Source organism: Corvus moneduloides, chromosome 24, assembly GCF_009650955.1.
Source record: "Corvus moneduloides isolate bCorMon1 chromosome 24, bCorMon1.pri, whole genome shotgun sequence".
Classification (NCBI taxonomy): Eukaryota; Metazoa; Chordata; class Aves; order Passeriformes; family Corvidae; genus Corvus; species Corvus moneduloides.
The window spans coordinates 3,525,354-3,544,055 of NC_045499.1; the positions used below are offsets into that span (position 1 = coordinate 3,525,354).

Here is an 18,702-nt window from a genome sequence, read left to right on the forward strand (position 1 = left end):
ACCCACTATTTTTTGTAGGAAGCATGGGGTCCCAGGAAACACCCTGGAGCATCGCCAGGTGCCAGAGTCCAACCCAGCTACACTCCCAGAGAACCTTTGCCTGCCACTGTTAGCCTAAACAAGCAACATGAAACAAACGGTGTAAATAGCAAGAGCCTGTATTTATTTTCTAGACCAATACTTCACGTCCAGATGGCCTCTTCACATGCAGAGGTGTGATGGGCTGGAAGGACAGTGAGAGAGGAGCTGAGGGGATTGAACAAGGAAAAAGTTAAGTTAGCAACTGAGATAAGCATTGAGATAGGAATTGCAGAGGCTCCCACACTTACTTTTTATAGAGCATGCCACATACTTGGGCATATGTATGTTCCACCTCCCACTCTGCGCAGAGTATTGCATAATATCACCATCTGAATTTATAGAATTAACTGTTTTAGAAGGAAGCAATGAATGCTGTTTTCCCTCATTTATAGTCCAACTGGAGATCTTTTGTCTCTTAACGTATGTTAACCATGGAATCTGAGAGCAGCCAATCTGTGACAGTCTGTTTCGCAAAGTACTGAGGTTGGACCAGAGCTTGTTGCAGCTTTAAAAGCAAAGGAAAATGTGTTACTGCTGAACAGTTTTTACATATATCACCTTTGAAGTATATACTGTGTATATATGGTATATACTTTTTTTCAAATCTACTATTTACATATCAAAACTTTAAAATAAATAATAATCTATCCTTGTCTTGCATTAAAAATAACATATCCAAGATTTAGAAATAAAGTCTCAATACTCTTACTGTTTTACAAAGGATTTCACCCTTAAAAGAACAGCTATTTAAGAGTATGGTCCTAGCCATGAAGGATAAAACAAAACCCAAAACAATCTATAGATGCATTTGCTTCCTAGTTAAACAGTAAATAAAATAATTTCAATAATTGATGAGCTACTTCAAAAGCTGAGAGAACTGGGTTTGTTCAGCCTGGAAAAGAGAAGCTTTGGGGTGACCTAATTGCAGCCCTACAGTACCTGAAAGGAGCCTACAATAAGGATGAAGAGAGACTTTACAAGAGCATGTAGGGACAGGACAAGGGGGAATGGTTTCAAACTAAAAGAGAGTAGGTTCAGATTAGGTAATAGGAAAAAAATTCTTCCCTTCGAGGCTGGTGAGGCACTGGAACAGGTTGTCCAGGGAAGCTGTTGCTGCCACATTCCTGGAATTGTTCAAGGCCAGGTTGGATGGAGCTGTGATGAACCCGCTCTAGTGAAAGGTGTCCCACAGCAGGGAATTGCAAACAGATGTTCTTTAAATCCCTTCCAATCCAGGCCATTCTATGATTTTCCTTCTTTTATGTGGGAATTTTAATTGGGTTTTACTTGAATTTTTTTTTTTACTTTTCTTTTTTTAAATATGACCAACTTTTGCAAACACTTTCATTTTGACCTCAGTTTTGAAACTTTATACTCTTAAATTTGCACTGGAATTAGCTTAATATAATCATATTAGGTTCCCTGTTAAGAACAGTGGGATGACTTGTGCACAGAGATGTCCAGACATCTCTGATGACTGGGGGCCATGTGTTACAACATCAAAACAAGTTATTCATCATTTAGTTTTGTATCAAAGCTGTGGAACTAATGTGTTATTTGAAAAAAACCTTCTGAACTTCTCTCAAATCCCAGAGGTACAGCTTAATTCAATTTCTTTGCTGTCCCAGTTTTTAAAGGGTGCAAGTGCAAAATTATTGATGTTGCTTCACATGAAAGCAGCAGCCAAGACACCTCAAACAGAATTGGGCACTTTCAGTCATATTACAATTTTCCCCATGTTTATTCAAGCATATAAAACATACTTAAAAAGGGAAGTAAATTAGCATTTAGAATTGCGACCTGACCTTTCTTCTTTGTTGATTTATTAAGCCTCGAAACTGAGTTATGTTTGTATCTCTCTTTGGCTGTTTGTTCTGCTGCTGTTTTCTTCAGAATTGCTGAAATTAGAGCAATTGTTAAACAGGGCCCTTGTGCATTAAAGGCTAAAACCTGATACCTCAAAGTGATAAGCCTCAGCTGACATGTATTTTCACTGGACTTTTATATATATATATATTTATATAGGGTCCTAGGAAGTGCTCAGCTGCATTTCCTAAGACCCTTTATAAATATAAATAAATATATATATAAAACCCTCTTCAGCCTCACTAACATCAGAGAGGTTACACAAACACTAAGCACTACCTCCTCAGTGGTTCTTTTTTTTTAACATCCTCTAATTTTAAAACATTTTTTTTTCAGTTGAACTGTTCTGAAGACAGATATGAATTGATGGTTTATGGCAGAAGAATTTTTATTTTTCTAGCCAAACTTGGCTAAAAGAAGTTAACTCACTTTCATTTAACAGCAAATCAATGAGGGTTGCAGAGGTAATATACTCACCCTTCAGTATTATTTAATGGAGTGCATTCCAATAAAAAGGAGAGCTGACTGAATCAGCTGTGAGCCAGCACCAGCTGAACATCACGTTAAAAGCTCATGTGCTCAGAAAATGGGCTTGTAGAGAGAAATCAGGCAAAACATCCCTTAAACCACATTCACCTGGAAACTGACATTTTCACAGTGTAGATTTGGACTCGATCTTAATGGCTTTTTCCAGCCTGAATGATTCCATGATAAGTGCAATTAGTGCAGCAAGTGTCCATCCTTTTGGGGGAAAAACAAACTACTCCTGGCTATTCTGGTCTTCATTCAGTCTTTCATATCTTGTTTCTCTCAGCTGTGAAAAGAAAAACAGCCATAATCACGTTTCCAGCCAACACTCTGCTGACCCATGATACAGGAAAAATGCAGAGGATTAGGAACGCTTTCCCTGGTTGCTCAGGCAACAGCAAGACATGGGAATATGAAAAGGTATTACCATCCTTTGTACAGTATCTCACTAGAGTTCTCAGATGTGTTTATAATTTTCTATGTTTTTCTTCTTTCCCGTTATCACATACTTAAAACATGAACATTATTTGTTTAGTCTGCTACCTAGAATGTGAAAATGTTAAATATGAAACAGATGATCTGTCTTTTTCCTACAGGATAAAATAAGTAGTTTTTTAAGAGGCTGTGGAAATTTTCAAAATTGTGCACTGAAAGGTTTCTAGGTGGTATCCAAAACACAGCAACTATTGTCTCTCTTTAAAAATCCTGGTAATTTTGTGGTGTCTCTTAAGAACATAAAATAATCATTGCTTCATCTGCTTTTTCTTTCCCACTTACATGTGCAAGTACCTAACAAATAGGCCCCATAAAGTTGCAACTTCACAGACCTAATTAGCTGTCAAAAAAAAAAAAATACAGAGAAAGATTGTTTCTGAAGGCTTTATTTTCCAAATTTAAAAAAGATGCTTGGAAGTCAGAAATGAATGTAAGACTAGCAAGTAAATAGTATTCCAAGTTAGACATCTGTATGTTACTCAAGGCAGAAAAATTCCATCCATATATCCATGTAAATTTTTATCATACATCCTCAATACAAACAGCAAACATATTTTTGGCTGCCCAGATTTATGGAATTTTGGACCCCTTAATGGCTGAGGAATTTTTATCAGTTGATTTTGTATTTTTAAGTATGTAAACTATACTTGTAATGAAAGGAATGTCCATGAATTATGTGTCAGTGTGAGTCATCCAACAGGCACTGCCTGCACCTCTGCATGAGGTAATTTCTGCTTTGACTCACAGTGTCTGTCAGGGTCACACACCCCCTCTCGTTCTTGTGCTGATTTTGAAGGATTCCAGCCTTGGCCTGAGTCACTGGCTCTGTCAAGCAGGTGTTTTTCAAACTCCTTTCAGGAAATGTCAATAGAATTTCCCCCCACCTCTCCCTTCTGGTAGCTCTTCACTGAAACATGTCCTCAGATGCCGTAGGAGCACTGGGATGGTTGGTCTTTACAGACAGATATTCTTTCCACTACCAACCTGCTACATTTTCTACTGTCTATTTTCAGTTCTTGGATGATACATACCACAAAAAACAAATATACATACACCTCCAGGGTTTCTGGGCTTACAGAGCACCTGCTCTCCACATTTGTTGGGATATTTGGTAATGCTTTTGGACAGTGTACTGTCACTATACGGGGTTGGTGGATGAATGAATGAAACCAGAGCATGGAGCCCACACAGCAGCTGTTGGGATTGCTCTTGCAATTTCAGAGCATTCCGGGTAAGTGTAAACCTACCAAGAAACCCAGAAACCCAGAAACCCAGGCCCTGAAACTGGATGTATTCTCAGTAGAAAGACTGATGCTGAAGAGCCTGTATGTGCTACCCCTAAAACAAGTGAGACTGATGATTGCAAAATCTGTGTACCCTACTTGGTGATGCTCACAACTGTTCTTCTCACACCTATTTGTATCACATGTCCCCAGTGCCTCTTCATGCTTGTCCTCTGCTCAGACAGACAATTCCCAAAGGGCATATTAAATTATTCTTTAAAGCTATCCAAGTCCCTTTTCAACTACCAGCAGACTGCTCAGTACATTCCTTTATCATGAAGATGTTTTCTCCCTCAGCCATCATTACTGAGACAGAAAACGCTTCAAGTCTACCTATCCCCTTCTGAAGGAGGGCAAGATGACTAAGAAATCATACACTACATTCCCATTAACAGTGGTTCATGAGTTCTGTCTGAATGGGTTCTTTGCCTTAACAGATGATTTTGACTTTAGAGACTTTCTGAAAGAAAGCTCTCTACTCTAAAGGTCTCCATAGATGTACTCAAATTTCTCTACAAGACTGAGCTTTTAAGACTCTTCTCTGCCTCTCCATGTCCAGGGTTGCATATAGTCAGGAGGGCAAGTCTGCCTCACCCACAGCCCTGAAACATCTCCCTGTGCACTCACAAACGCTCACCTGGACAATGACCCTCCCCTGCAAACCACCAAGCCTCATTTTACCCTGGCACAGGCAGCTCTAAACATCTGCAGCTCTCTGAGATGTAAATGGCAGCTGCAGAGAGCTCCTCTCTGACCTCTGTTCAAGATTGTGCAGGGCATGTGGCAGCCAAGTCAGATTCATAAGGACAGTATTCCAACTGCAGTTTGACAGATGCAGCAAGAACTTCTCCCTTCTGCCACTCAAGGAAAATGCAAGTTGTTCCTTAGCAAAAGGAAAGGATGAACCCTAAATCTCATCAAGCTGTGTTTTTCAAGACAGAGTCAGCAGAACATTACTGCATATCCCCCAGCCTAGCTCTTTACAAAAGTGCTGCATAAGAAAACATTGAATTTCCAGGGAATTGAGGGCACATCACCACAGTTCTGTGCTCACTGTCCCTTCCTAAGAGAGGAGTGAAGCCAAGGGCTTGTACACGGCCCAGACAGATATGAGCCACGAGAAACCACATCTTATCATCATGGACCAGCTGTGCAGCTACAGCAGGCAAACATCAACACCATCCTATCAAAAAGCTGCAGTCACTGGAGGGTTATCCCGAGTGCTGCATGCCGTGAGCTGCAACAGGGAGACAGCCAAGAAACATGACATCATTGTGTCCAGTTCCCAGTGGAGAAGACAGATCAGAAAGTTCTGGAAATGTTGCAGTTTTCCCTTACTTGTGGGAGCAAAACTGAAAACTGTACAGCAAAACTGAACATTACTTAAGAAGAAAATTAGAGAGTACTGAAAACAAACAACCTGGCTAAACCAAACCAAGTCAGCAGCTACAGAAGAGGGGGGAGTTGAGACTCACTGCATGTATTACTGAGGTCACATATCTCCATACTTTTCTCTAGTCCTGGGGACTCTGTGCTCTGAGCTCTGATACAGAGAAGACACTTGTCTCTTGGCACATATCCCTTGGGATAGACTTTGGAATGATTGGCTGATCACCATGGGGAAAAACGTGTTGCAGTCCAAAGGTGTTATCACAACAAGCAGCTGTGCCTGCCTAGCACTGCACTATCAAGTGACTGTATTGATAAGCCGTGCATCTGCAGATACTCCAGTTTCAGCACAGGCTGCAAAACTTCCTGCTGATCCATATTCAAACTAACTTGTGCAGCTGCTTGGGACACCCAGTCTGTCGCTGTGGGAGGTGGCCTTGAATTCCCGGGCTGCGTTTGCTGCTGGCAGTGAGGAGGAAACAGCACTGATCAAATCCCAGGCAATTAAATAAGCAGGGAAAAAATAAAAAAAAAGAGGCAGTGGCTCTTTGGAGAGGAAGCATCTGAGCAGAATTCTGTGTATAGGATGAGTTTGTAGCTGTTCGGAACACAGGCTGATCCCATGGTGCCCTGGCCACCATCCCAGCAGCCTTGCTCTGCTGGGTGCTCTGTGACTATTCAGGGAAGCAGGACACGGTCAGAGTGAGATTGGATAAGGCCTTGTTATGCTGAATTTCAGTATTTCTGATCCTTTTGCATAGGACTCGCTTCCCAGTCAATTTTACCTTTCTCTTTACCTCATCCATAATTAATGTACTAAACCCTGTGTTTGAAAAGATTAATGAGAAAGAATGAAACCCCTCCTCTCTCACATGGACAAATACAAGGAAAAAATAAAACCACCAGGTAAAATTCCCTCACTTAAAGTTTCAACAAGAATATATTTGTCTTTTATGTTGAAAACTGTCTGGGGTGCTTCCCCTTTAGTAGAACAAAGTCCAGTGCCCACAGCATGGTGTCATCCTTGTGTTGGCACACAGAGAGAGGTCCCACAGGCCAAATAATGGCCACCAGCAACGCAGTGTGGAATGAATTTCATGTCATCAAGGAGAACTGAGTCCCAGCCACAGCTGCACCCGTCGCTATAATGACATCCCACTTCTCTTCTTTGAATCCTTCCGTGCAATGGGACTGAAGGTCAAGATCTCCTTGTAAATATGCTCTTGAAAAACAGAACAAAATAAGCGTGAATATGTGATTTCAGAGGACACAAAAGTTTGAGTGTTGGATGTGCAGAGAGAAAGGCATTCAGTGGCAGCTGAAAGAGACAAAGGAGAGAGACAAAAAAAGTCTGCCTGAAGAGCTGGAGGGATCTTTGCTGGATGCATAAAAGCGAGAGATCTGTGCACTACCACTGAGGCACCAGCAGGCAATCACAGCCTTACTCAGCATCTGTAGAGGACAGAAAGAGGGGTAGGAAAATCCCGTGCTAGACAGAAACCGCAAAGAAAATAAACTTCTTACTTTTCCACTCCTCTATTGAAAGCTTTTCATGTTCCAGAGAATCATCATAGGAGTGCTGTGCCTCCGTCTCCTCCTCGACATCTCGGAACTGGTCGAAGTAGGGGTGAGCCAAGGCCTCTGTTGCTGTAAGGCGCTTTTCCACATCCAGCTGCAACATCTTGTCAAGCAGGTCCACGGCTGCAGGGGATGGGAACAGGGCTAAGCAAGGTGCAGGGAAGCACAGGCACCCTGTGCAAGAACCCTGCAAGGGATGGCACTGGTATTTCCAGTGTTTCATCTCCAGACCTGAAAACTGAAGAGATTCCTCAAGCTGGTCAAGGCAGCAAGGAGCTCCCATCAGTGGAGATGCAAAGTCTGCCCAAGAGCAGCCTCAGGGAGCTCTTACTAACAGAAGTTAAATTGTGCAGAAATAACAAATTAGACTTGAATAAGCCTTGCTGCACAGATTGGGCTGCAGAAACATGAGGAGTAAGCCAGTAACCTCAAGATATTTTTCAGTTTTAATAATTTGCTTTCATTTAGAGCCTTGCATCTCAAAGGAGCCTTAACATGAATAATCTGTATAGAAACCTATACATCCCTGATAAAGAGGAGGGCAGGAAACCCAGATGCTGACTAGTCTGTCAGCCCCATTCCCACTTGGTTTTAACATTTTTAGACTTTATTCCGTTCAGTTTCTAGAAAAGTTTTGCTTGCTCTCACCTCTAACCTACCTGGGAAGAGAGCTCTTTGTAAGAGATAATTCTTACACTGAAAATTGCACATCTGCTGTCTGTTAAATATTGCTAGATCCAGGTATTCAACAAACAGGATCTACACTGTTCTTAAAAAATAATAATTTTTTTTAAAGTAGTAAATGGCCAAGAACAGCAGAACATCACCACTGTAATGCCAATAAAAGATAATTCTGCTTTTAATTGATACATATTTTCCCTGACGAGGGGCAGGGGCACAAACTGCAAGGGAAAAAAGTAGCAAGAAATTATGGGAAGAAGGAGAAATAAAGTCGGGGCTGTGGCAGTCAGCTTGCCTCTGTTCCAGCTGTGAAAACTCATGAGAAATGCTGGAGATTACTTACCCTGAGGATTTGCTTTAGGGAAAAGCACAGACAAATCCTTCTTGGGGATTTTAGGGAGGGACTTGATATAACTCTTAGCCTGAAAGAGCAAGGAAAGCACAATTACTGCACGTGGACAGGTGTGAAATACAGCTCTCAGTCTCATGGCTCCGATGAGCAAAGGCAAATGGAGACAAGAGCAAAGCATCCCAGATGTCCCATTTCAGCAAGCACTTTACAAGGAACTATTTTTATCAGTCGAGACAGAGAAATACTTCTGTTTTAAGAGCCAAGCTGGAGAACAGAGAAAGGTTGGTGGTTTGCTGGGGCATCAGGCACCTCCCATCAGAGTCCCTGCAAAACACAGCAGCTCCCAGCACAGCACCAGGTCCATCAGATGTGCCACCAGCACAGAGGAATGCCTTCCTTGCCGAGGGGAAAAGGCTGCTGCTGCACTTGTAAAGGCAGCACCTCCCATGTCAAACACAGGTTAACCTCTTCCCCTGACACCTCTGCCAGCAGGACCCAAACCCACAGGGAACCTCCTTACCGCTTTGTCCTCCAGCTTCTCCAAGAAGTCCTCTCCTGGATGCCCTCTTACTTTCAGGATCTGGGTCAGTTGATCCAGGTCTGGCAAGCTGTGTTAAAGATCACCCTTCGAGGAGCAACCCTTGGACACGCCTGCCCCCAGCTCAGCCTGCTAGAGCTGCAACTAGCTCATGGTACAAACCCATCACAGTCACACAAGTAGAGATTCATTAGACTGGTGAAAAGAGCTCCAAGCCTTTCTCCCTGGCATGGCATTTCCATCAACAGGTAATTTTTCTGGCACAACTATACCAGGACACACATCCATTGGCTCGGAAGGATATGCAAAGTTTTGGGAATGGAGCTACGGCCACGCAAGGTTGAACTGCTGATGTAGAGCCACACCACCACAGAGGTGTATTTCTAAAGTCCCTTTCTGTTTTCCTCACCAGAAAGACTGGTCCTTCTGATTACCTCCTGATAAACCAGAATGATACCTGTTTTTTTCAGTAGCCTCATTCATAAAAGCACTTTCACACACACACCAAGAATTATTACTCCCCTCAGGGAAAAGGTTCATCTTGAAAGGATACAGTCTTTTCCTTTAAAGAGTGTTTTCCCAGTCAGCATTTCTGCCATGATACAGCCAATAGACCAGATATCCACTGTCCAGAGAGAAAAAGGAAGGGTGGGGGAAAAGGAAGAAAATTTAAAAAGGAATTAGAAAGGCAGCAGAGGTTGCTGGGGCTGTCGCTTTTGCTGTTGCTTGCAGCAAGCACTGATTTAAATTTCACTCCCTCCCACCCTCCTCTGTTCTAAAATCTCTGCTTTCATCATTTCCTGCAAGCACCAGCTCTTGGAGTTGTGCAACACCTCTGGGGCCTGCTCTGCTCCAGGGAACACTGATGATAAAGAGGAAAAACAACTGGACAATTCTGTGAGATTTGAACCAGCAGGATCCCCTGGCTCATCACCAGAGAGTCACACTGCTGGGGCAGGGCTGCTCACCTGTCTGGTTGTAATGCATCCAGTTCAGGATGACTTCTGGGGCTCTGTACCACCGTGTGACCACGTAGCCAGTCATCTCAGCATCAGCCTGTCTGGCCAAGCCAAAATCCAAGATCTGCAGTTCCAAAGGAAGAATAAGGAGAAGGAAGGGCAGGAGAGAAAAGAGAAATCCCATGGGCAAGTGAGACTCTACTTCAATGAAGTAGCTCCAGTCAGGTAATAACAAAGCTCCAACTACACCACAGACACCCATGGGATGGTTCAAAGAATTAGTATGTCTTAATTCCACAGTAAATTGCAAGCCAGCTGCAGACCCAGTTGTCGTGAGAAGACCCTGCTGGAAGGATCAGTGCTTTATGCTCCCTGGAAGGTCACTTTCTTTCTTGAAGCTTAAGTTTTGAGTCTCTGTGCTTTATTGGAGTTGGTCTACGACCTCGTGGTGAAGGCATGCTCCCAGGTCACCACAACTCACCCTTTCCTATAAGAACACCTTGCAGGTGACACAGCACGGCCTCTCCCTCAATGCTGAAGATGAACAAGCTTGACCCAACCTTTATGGGCAGCAGAGCCACTCCCTGAAATATACATTACAGAAAATGCATGCTAGAGCACCACCCCAGCCAGCTGCAAGCAAACCCTTCAGAGCAACCCTGAAAATAACTTTGTCTGGAATCACAACCACAATGTCCATGAGAACCAAAAGGCAACTGCAGTTGAATCCAGTTACCCTTCAGGGATCATTCACCTACTGCAAGTGCTGCTCAGCAGTGCTCAATTTCTCTAGGAAGTCATTACACACTGCCATGCCACGAGGATTACAGTGACAGAAGGTTCATTTGAAGTCTTGTGCCCTGATTCAGCAAGTTACATCAGCAGGGGAGTATTTCCCACTGCTGCAGCCGCCAAGGAACGCTACGCCTGGAATTGAGGCTCGGGAGGAAAGAGGAAACATGACAGTGCCAATTTCCTGCTGGCAGAGCAGCTCCTCCACGAGCTGATGTGCTGCTGATGCAAAGTGCTGCTTTGCCACCTACCTTCAGCTGACAGTCTTCATTCACAGCCAGGTTACTTGGCTTCAGGTCCTACAACAGACAAGAGCAGAAAAATTGGATGTTTCAAGTTGCAACACATCAACGAAGCTCTCAATTGAACCTCTGCTTGTCTTTGATGGGGTCCCATAACACCCCAGGTTCGGTATCAATGCAGCAAATGACTGAATTAACACCACACCTTCTATACTGTACAGCTTTAGATTGCTATTTGATTTTTTTCTGAAACAGTTTTAATTCAGAAAGCATCATAAAATGCTTCTCAGCTCATCAGAAAATACAGCATTTTGGATATTAGCAAATCCAAACATATATAGGGTGTAGGATGGAAAAAAGAGCAGACAGGATGGAAAATTAGAGCAGACAATGCTATTAGTGAAATGATGGTTAGGAATTTATTAACTTCGTGACTATGCTGTGTTTCTCAAACATAAAAATCAGAATAAGAGCACATATGAACTTACCCTGTGGACAATGCCAGCTGAATGGATATACTGCAATAAAAAGAGGAGCCACAATGTGATCACCAGCAGACAAAATTTTCTGTTCTCTAGCAGAGAAACGAGAGCTACAAACAAGAACTTGCTGAGAACAAACCTCTGTAGCCTTCTACAGGTCCCTGGTCCCTAGGGCAGCAGTTTGAAAAGAAATTTCTGCCCCAAATTACTGACAGTATTTGCAATGCCATTGCCAGTCTAAAGAAAAGGCATAGAGCAGAAGAGGAGGGATGAAGCAATAGTTCCTTAGAGCAAGTACAACAACAGCTTCAAACTATCAAAGTCATCAAGGTTACAGCAGATGACATGAAAACATGGTTATTTTGGGTGTTCAAAAAAAGAATCTCAGCCCAAAGCCACAAAATTGCAAAAACTGACTACAGGGCCTTTAGCACACCAGTCAAACCTTCTGTGTGTTCTTCCCCCCTTTATTTAAACACAAGATAGCAGTGAACTGGGGAGAGGTGTGATTTAGGTGAACTCATTGATGCCTGTAAGCCACTGCTGTGACTCCCGGTGAAGGATGTGAGAGGGCAGCTGTAAAGCTGTCTCTGCATCCCAGAGTTTGCATTGATTGCTTTCAGCTCCCTCAAAGCCAGTTACAGAAACATATTTCTCCCTTATGCTACTGAATAGAAAATCATTCCCTCTGTGTTCTCCCCTGAGAGCCTCTGTTATGGGTTCAGCAGAAGCTCCTGCTGCTGCCAGCCTCTCACTCTCTGTGTAAAGTTTTGCTGAGGGTTTGAGCAAGGCAAAGAGAGAAGCAAGTGATGCCATGGAAAAACCATCACAAGGCCTATCTATGGCTGCTGATTACTTTGATACTCGGCTGACTGATGCAAGCAAGCACTCATTCTACTGCTGTGTGCTGGAACAGGAATGGTTCAACAGCCAATACCTGTTCTGAGGGGATGCCATAAACTCCCCACATCTTCCTGTATGGTATTGGAGGGGAGTTTAGTTAGGGTCAACCCAGAGGTGACACACAGAGGAGACACAGGGAGTCACTAAACTCCTCCAGACCCACCTACCTTCAGCCCTTTCAGCATTTGGTAGACCAGGTACTGGATCTTTTCGTCACTGAATTCATGTCCCATGATCTTTTGTAAATCTGTCCGCATGTATGGCATCACCAGGTAGCTAAAAGGCAGTAAGACAAGGCCCTGAGTCTGGAAGAAAAATGCAGGGGACCAGGCTAGCCTTGTTCTCACTTGGTTTGGTTTTTTTTGGCTGTGTAACTCACTGTAACGAAGATGAGTTGTTGTGACAGTGTTCCTGGCTAACTAGCACAGCCTGCAGTGAAGCTGGAATTTCAACCTGTTCTGAAAATTGCTCTTTCTCCTCCCCTGAAATGAGGTATCTCATGTCAAGCAAGAACAAGGATCTTCGGGATCCTAAATTAGTTTACTTTAGACCTCAAGTGAAGTTCAAGTTTGGATGGCCTTTTACCACCCAAAAGCTGAAACATCTTACACAGCAAAGCAGCTGCATCGGCTCCCAAATTTGTCACTGTAATATTCTCCAGCCCTGCCTCAGAAGACAACATCCAGCTTCCTTCAGTATCTGCCTGCTGAGGCTGCTAATTAATTGATGGTCTTCCTGCAGGAACTGCTCTGAGAACCTTCAAACGCTCTTCCTGCAGGCTGCTAAACACTGAGCCATCAGCCAAACCCCCAAAGCCAGGCACTCACTGCTCATCTGCAGTGATGGGGAAGGGAAAATGACTTGTCCAACCTGACCATGAACACGGAGGGAAAATGTCCAAAAAAAAATTAAGAAGAGCCAGAATCAAGAGGAAAAGAAGGACAGCTCTTCTTTCAAATTCTAATTGCCCTGAGGCCTGATGAACGATACTTCTCCAGTTCTGAGTGCAGCCCCTTAGCTCAGCAGTCACACAGTGGATCACCCTACATGTGATGATGCACCATGGAATGTCACACATCCTCATTGCACAGGTTGGTCTGCGCATGCTGTGGTGTCCCAGCTGTGAGCAGGGATGGGATCTGTTTATGTGTTCTGGGTGTGTCAGCCATGGGAGCTGATGTGTGCCTCTCTTTCTTTGCATTATTTGGGGATGCCTGGCTTTTAGTCTGGTCCCTTTGCACCTCAACCCTCTCTGTTCCGTTGCTGCTAAGACACAGCTGTCTTGGAAAATAGTTAAGTCTAGACAGAGCAAACAACCCCAAACTTACAAGTCCTGAAACCCCTGGTAGGAGGCAGTGGAGGTGAAGACATCAAGCAGCCCAATGACCTGAGGAAGGAGAGAAGCCCACATTTAAACCACATTTGCTGTGCACATGCTACTCATCAGCTCTCCACTGGCACATGCACATGGGTGGACAGAGAGAATTCCATCTGAGGAATCCAGGGACTCCTCACTGCTGCTGCACAAATGTTTTCCCTCTTACAAATACTTGGGCTCACCCATTACACACCTGTTTCAGCCTGGGCACAGCAAACAGGTCACAGGTAAACCCCACGACCGCCTGCACACACCAAATGTCAATTAAAACAGAGGTGATGCCACCAAAAAGGACTTGCTCGCAGGTGGCAAGGAAACACCCCTTGTATCAGCAGGAAGGGAGAAACAGCGCTTACATTCTCATGTTGCATGTGCTTCAACAGCATCAGCTCTCTGTAGGCTCTCTTGGCAAAGATCTCTGACTGGAATGGGCGGCAGAGTTTCTTGATGGCCACTTTCTCCCCCGTCTTCTTGTCTATGGCTGAACTGCAGCAGGCAAATTAAAAACCATTCTGATGTCAGCAGTATGTTTGAACAGATTCTGCAACCCCAAAGGTCATCTAGAGAAGAGTTAATTCCTGTGCCCACGGAAGGACAGCAGAGAAAGGCCCTTTGAGGAGCTCAGTGGAGCTCTGCACACAGAGATGTTACCCTGTGTGGCTTTGGGCAGCAAAGGTGGGACACCAAGGAAAGCATGAGTGGCTCATCTTTATTCCCTTTAACCTGCAGAAACAAGCTGGAGGCACCAGAGCTGCGAGAAAAGGGAAACAAGTGGTTAGAGGTCAGAATTAGTTCTAACTTTGCCTTCTCCTTCCCTATTGCATGGAGATAAGGGAATAAAGATAATGGAGATTTCTGCTTTGCCATCTGCTTGGAGGTTATTATATTTTAGGGCAGGCCAGCTGCCTTCACTGGATTCTGGAGCAAAGACAGTGGATGCCACATGTTGAAAATGCTGCTGCAATTAATTCTGCTGTGTTCAGAATCCTTGGTGCTACACATTTGCTTCTGTGTAAGAGCAGGTCTGGCTGAAAAGGAGACTCTTCTCTAAAGCTGATGAAAACACGGTACAGCAGCCATTGCTACAGACTCGCTGTGTTATTCCTGCTGGTCACATTTGCTGTTTGCAGCTGGACACGGCAATTCTGTGACAGTTCCTCTTCCTCTGGAGGCTCTTGCTCAGATTGCAAAGGAGGCCCCACGTTCCAGCTGGGAAGGGAGGTGCTCAGACAGACAGCTGTCATTCAGGATTCTCAGTGGTGTTTTCCAGGCATGTCTCAGCCCCTCCTTGACCCCCTCCCAAGAGGCAAACAGATGAAAAAAACGGTTTTCCCTGCCAAATCCCACTGTGGATTCCCAGAGCAGCTCCCACTGCTTCATAACTCCCTATCCCATCTCCCATGGGAACAGAAGAGCTGTAAATCATCATGTTCAATCCCATCCTCCAGCCTTGCACTGGCACATACTGAGTCAGGGGAAGCAAAGGAAATGCAGGAACAGCTACACAAAGCAGCTGAAGCACTGAAGATGCAGCAGGGTATCAGAAGAGGACTCTTAGTGAGATTTTGTCTCAGTTCAGGACTTCAGCAGATGTCAGCAGAGGGGACAGCACTGTGCAAAGTTTTTTGAGAAGCCAGGAAAGTAAGAGGAAGGAACTCTAACCAGGGAGTCAAACCGCAAAATGCAAGGCAGATTTCCCAGTCTGAGGGTCCATGTTCTTACCTACCCTCCCAGCTGCTGACCTACAGAGCACCTAACCCCAGTACCCAACACAGGAGAGCTGGTGGTGGAGCTTCAGCCTGCACAGCACAGACAGCGCTGCTTGCAGCCTTGCCATAATCACAGCCCAGAGCCAATTCAGTCGGTGCAGCTGGGAGATGCCACCGTGCTCTCCCCAGCACAGATTTAGTGAACAGATGCAGTTCGGGGTGACCTCGGGTAGGCAGAGCTGTGTCCCTGCCTTGGCTGGCAGGGATCCGCTAGACCAGCGTTGGAGGGGTCAGAAGATTCTTCCTTCACAATTACGTTCAGCTGGAAGCCAAATCACCGCACATTTTAGCAAATTAATAAGGGGAGAAACAAGCCTTTGCTGTTCCTCCTGAGTTACTTTCTCAGCTGCTCAGGAAGGTGTAAAAGCCGCTGCTGCAGAACGCTGCAATAGGAAAGTTTCCCAGCAATTCCCAGCAGAGGACAGCAAATCCTAACTCCACACTTTTCTGCCTCAGCTTTGTTCAGGAATCGGCACCGAGCCCTCCCTGCTGAGCTCTGTCCATTCAAAACCACCACGGACCCCCGGGCTGCTTCAACACCCTCCTCTCCCTCCCTCCTTGAGAGTTCCAGAGCAATCGAGAGTTTTACAAGGACCACTAAAGATTTCTTTTGATTTTTTTGTTGTTGTTGTTGTTGTTGTTGTGGGCAAGGAAATTTTGAAAGGATTTCTCTCTCCCTTTTTTTTTTTTTGGTCCTGTCTTTATTTTTGTTCCTGATTTTCTCTGTGATAAAAATCAGGGAACACTGTACAAATATAAATTAAAAGTCAAGTCTAATCTTGCCTGATTTTGCAGGACTTACTTAAGAATCTAAGAAGCATAAATGCACCTGGGCAGCCAAGTGGGCGCCTCTCTGTAAATTGGAAACTGGGGGAAAGAACAAAACCTGGGCACCAGGGTTTCAGGATTAGTCCCAGTGGCAGGCCAGACTTTGCCCAACACCTATGAAAACGGACACACCTTTTTTATTATTATTTTTAGCTCAGCATGTTATGAAATTAGCTCTGCTCAGATACTATCAATGGACTGTTTAATATTTAACCGTTCAGAACTGCCCATCTCTGGTTCGTCAGTGTAAATCCAGAAATGTCTGACTTGTGTTTGCTCTTGCTTCAGGCACCTTTGCCCGGCTGAATAATTAACAGCAGCTCCTGCTGCTCTCTTGTAGGCTGGGGATTATCATCAGCCATGAAGGAAGTCCCAGCCTGTTACTGATCCTGGTTTACAGTAATTTCTATCCACTTTATGATTTCAAGCTGGAAACGGCATCAGGGTGGGGGTTGTACTGTCCAGCTGCTTCCCCCAGGCAGCCCAGCATCAGCTGCCTGGGACTGAGCAGCAAGGACAGCCTATTCCAGCTCCCACCTCTGTAATCACCTACAGATCTCTTCCAGACACCCAGGTATTCCCCCCGCCTCCTGCCTCTGCTGCCAGACAGGAACCGTAATGTAAGCTCGAGTCCAAAGCAGCTCAAAGGCTGCCTGACCCCAGTGCCGAGGTGACGCTCCAGGCTGCCCCGGCACCCCTGCCCTGCCCACCCGGGATGGCCAAAGGGGGAAACATTTTCTTCAAGCGAGCGAGTCTCCAGCCCTGCGCTGGAGCAGGAGACAGCCTGCCTCCATCACACATGCAAATGTCCTTCCTTAATGGAGGGGTGCTGCCAAGCACCTCCTCGTTTCCCCCCCGGCACGGAACTTCAAACACCCCCAGCCCGCCCCGCGCTGCCGCGGGCGGTGCGAGCAGGACCCCACTCACCACACCGAGCCGTAGGCCCCGGACCCCAGCGGGTGGAGGGATGTGTATTTCCTTGGCAGCTCCCAGAGCGTGTTGTTCACCTCCTGTCTGTAAAAGCCTCTTCTCCTTGCGATGTTCATCGCACGACGGGTGTGGGACAGCCACCCCCCCAGAGTAGTGGAGTACGGGAGGGCTTCTGGGGTGAGAGCGGGACAGGGAGGCTTCCTGCGCTGGTAAAAAAGGCTCTAGCAAGTTTCCTTCTCTGTTTTCAGCTGTTGCGAGCGTGAAGGGACATGTCTTTGGGCCCTCCTCCCTCCGCCTCCACATTGACAGAGGTGAGGCATCAGCTTTCCTGACACGCCTCGGTGTTGTACAGGTGCCTCTGGGCTCTGCTGCAGGAGGGGAGCACCCAGCCCCGCTCGGGCACGCCTCTGGGAGCCCCTGTCATCCACAGCTCTCGCTCTGCTGCTCCATCAGCCGAGAAATATCCTCACACGGCTCGGAGAGGGACGCATGAGCTCCCTCCTCTAAACAAGGGGATGAGTAAGGACTCGTCGAGCCGGGGAATCCGAGAGACAAGCCACAGCATGGCGTCAGACACGCAGGGACGTTCTTCTTTCAAAGTCGATGGACAACTCAAGGCTCGTGACAAAGGACACCAGGGGGTCACAGCGATGGCGATTTTCATCCAAGCCTGGCTTCCCAGCAGGGTGGGGAGGTGCTGAAAGGAGGCTGAGGTTCTCCAAGTGACTGCTGCGAGGAGGTTCAGGAGCAGCTGGGAGATGGGAACGGCCCGAGAACGGTTTGTGCCCCAGGCTTTGCTGGGTTCGGTTTCATCTCCTGCAGCACCTCCAATCCCTTCCTGGGCCTTCTTGGACAAAACAAAGCCCATGTTCACTGCTGTGACCAACCAGACCAGCAAACCCAGCCCACGAGCAGGTCCATTCCTGGAGCACCTCAACGTTTCACTCCAGCATTAGGAGGCTCAGGTGGGGCTCCCACACAGGAGGTGCATCCTCCCCACTCCCCAAAGGAAGTGACTAAGCCGAGCCTTACCAAGCCAGCCCAGCTGCTTGCACAGTGTTCTATCCCACCAGCCCTCCACCCTGCCCAGAGCCTGTGCTCCTTTCATACAGGTCATCTGCAAAGTGTCCCTACAGAAAAAACACAATCTGGGGGGTGGGAAAAAATCACTGTGCCTGCTTTATGTGCCACCACTGCCCTGGCCCTTATGCTCTTCAAGCAGCCACAGTAGAGCCCACTGTTCATAAAACACAAACCAAGAACAAGGCACTATGGCCGTATCTGAGTAGATCAGCCCTGGCTGCAGCAGCAGCACAGCCTGGAAACAAACCACAGCTTGGCTGGGTCTATAAATACACCTGTGAGCAAGAGGTGGCACAGCAAAACCTCCTGGTCCTTAAGCAAACATGTAACTCCTCGGTTATTTGATGAACACAACCCTTGCTCAGCTGCTTGTGCACATGCAGGCAATCAGCACCCAATTAGGGAGTCCTGAATAGCTGGGGCATGTCTGGGCTGTACAAAGATGAGTTAACTTCAGTGACCAAATCAAACAGGGAACTTAAGAATCATGAAAACCTTGAGGCTGGAAAAGACCTTCAAGATCAAGTCTTACTGTGAGCCCAACT

General features: G+C 45.8%; 1 protein-coding gene across 2 annotated transcripts; it reads right to left on the bottom strand.

Moving 5' to 3' along the window:
- Positions 1-3,340: 3,340 nt before the first annotated feature.
- MAPK13 (mitogen-activated protein kinase 13) lies at positions 3,341-17,903 on the bottom strand. Of its 2 annotated transcripts, none has more exons than XM_032132909.1 (12): positions 17,072-17,903; positions 13,904-14,033; positions 13,498-13,556; positions 12,337-12,445; positions 11,273-11,302; positions 10,794-10,841; positions 9,760-9,874; positions 9,345-9,416; positions 8,774-8,853; positions 8,245-8,323; positions 7,167-7,343; positions 3,341-6,864 (listed from the first exon to the last, which is right to left on the bottom strand). In XM_032132909.1, exons 1-12 carry the CDS (start codon positions 17,188-17,190, stop codon positions 6,785-6,787), a joined length of 1,098 nt encoding a protein of 365 aa, XP_031988800.1. In that variant the 5' UTR covers positions 17,191-17,903; the 3' UTR covers positions 3,341-6,784. The 2 variants fall into 2 exon arrangements, with proteins under 2 accessions (XP_031988800.1, XP_031988801.1); XM_032132910.1 differs by lacking the exon at positions 17,072-17,903 and adding an exon at positions 16,119-17,054.
- Between the last annotated feature and the right edge of the window lie 799 nt (positions 17,904-18,702).